At 45.1% G+C, this 1,832-nt stretch overlaps 1 protein-coding gene across 1 annotated transcript in view; it reads left to right on the top strand.

Moving 5' to 3' along the window:
• LOC118324718 (myosin-7B-like) overlaps positions 1-1,832 on the top strand; it is a gene marked incomplete at its 3' end in the record, with an annotated part of 18,601 nt that extends 16,769 nt beyond the window's left edge. The window contains 6 exon segments of the mRNA XM_035657173.1: positions 1-84; positions 183-348; positions 830-954; positions 1,041-1,156; positions 1,305-1,491; positions 1,688-1,832. The exon segment at positions 1-84 is cut by the window's left edge and continues 8 nt beyond it. Coding sequence (XP_035513066.1) covers positions 1-84; positions 183-348; positions 830-954; positions 1,041-1,156; positions 1,305-1,491; positions 1,688-1,832 — 823 coding nt within the window.

Here is a 1,832-nt window from a genome sequence, read left to right as displayed (position 1 = left end):
GAGATTGAAGACCTGGTGATTGAACTGGAGCGATCCAACGCTGCTGCTCTGGCTCTGGACAAGAGGCAACGCAGCTTCGACAAGGTCAGTTCAACAAGGTGATACTCAGCACCTGTAGTAGGTGGTAGTAAGATAAGCGTAGAAACAAGTTTGTGCATATTGTGCTTTTTTGTTCGATGCAGTTGTTGAGCGACTGGAAGCTGAAGTTTGATGAGAGTCAGACGGAGCTGGAGGCGTCGCAGAAAGAGTCCCGCAGTTTGAGCACTGAGCTCTTCAAACTGAAGAACTGCTACGAAGAAGCTATGGACCATCTGGAGACAGTTAAACGAGAAAACAAGAACCTGCAAGGTACCCTCACTCCGTCTTCAGTTAGAGTAGCCACATAGATAACTTATGCAAGGTGAGCGCTTAACGTCAGGCTTTAAATCTCAGAATCTTGAGAATCTCTTCATGGAAATGAAGGCCGATTACGACGATAAAACAGTGCATTGGCTGCTCTAATGTGAGCTTCAAACGTGAGCTTGTCATGCTAACTAGTAACTGACCATTACCTCCAACATAGTATATATCAGTTGTGGGATTAGAGGTTACATTAGAAAAATCTTGAAGCCGGTCTAACAATGGTCACAGATAATGTTATATCAGAGTTTAGGCTAACTCTGATATAGAGGTGCTTTTCTCTCGTGAACCAACTCTGAATTATTGCATAACAGTAGTGGATGGAAACAAGCATTCAGTGCATTTTCTTTTGTAGATTTACTTGAAATTTGTTACGCACCTAAATGAACATTGTGATTGACTGATAAATGTACTGAATGTTTGAATCCAGAGGAGATACTGGACCTCACAGATCAGATTGGTCAGGGAGGGAAGACCATTCATGAGCTGGAGAGGATGAAGAAGATCCTCGATGTAGAGAAGAGTGATATCAGAGCGGCTCTGGAGGAGGCAGAGGTAACTGACCCACCTGCTGTAGATCTACTGTGCACTCTTTACTGACTTTACTAAACTACTGCACCTTCCAACTCTCTACCAACCAGGGTACTCTGGAGCACGAGGAGACTAAGACCTTAAGATTTCAGATGGAGCTGCAGCAGATAAGGACTGAGATCGAGCGCAAGATTGCAGAGAAAGATGAGGAGATCGACAACCTCAGGTACCAAATGTACTAAATAATAAGTAGTGTAAATAATGGAAGAGGAAGTAGTTGAAGAACAGCAGCCAATCAGAAGCTAGTATAATAGCAGAGAACAAAACTTTAAACCTATCAAGGAAGTAGTGAAAGTAATAATAGTGTCCATCAGGCGAAGCCACCAGCGCTCTATGGAGGCAATGCAGGCCAGCTTGGAGGCGGAGGTCCGCACTCGCAGTGAGGCGGTTCGTCTGAGGAAGAAGATGGAGTCGGACCTGAACGAGATGGAGGTTCAACTGGGACACGCTAACAAACAGGCAGCCGAGAGCCAGAGGCTCATCAGACACCTACAGACACAGGTAGTCCCATCTGATCCACATTAATATAATATAATCTAAGACCATAAACCACAAACACATTGTCCCAGGGTTCCAAGTGTGTAGGAGAAACTATGGTTGCCGCAAACTCAACAAAAAACAAGTTTTGTTTGGTTTTGTCCGTAATGGGCTACTGTAGAAACATGGTTTCTACATCTTGTATTGTGCCCTCTCGCAGGTTAAAGAGCAGCAGGTGGATCTGGAAGATAAAGTCCAGTTGACCAATCAGCTGAAAGAACAGATCGTCCTGTTGGAGCGACGTTGTTGCCTGATAACTGCCGAGGAGGAGGAGCTGCGTGGGATCCTGGAACAAACCGACCGCG

This window comes from Morone saxatilis, unplaced genomic scaffold (genome assembly GCF_004916995.1).
Source record: "Morone saxatilis isolate NCDOM2014 unplaced genomic scaffold, NCSU_SB_2.0 Contig15, whole genome shotgun sequence".
NCBI lineage: Eukaryota > Metazoa > Chordata > Actinopteri > Moronidae > Morone > Morone saxatilis.
Note: the sequence above shows the minus strand (reverse complement) of the source record. Positions and strands in the feature narration are given on the sequence as shown.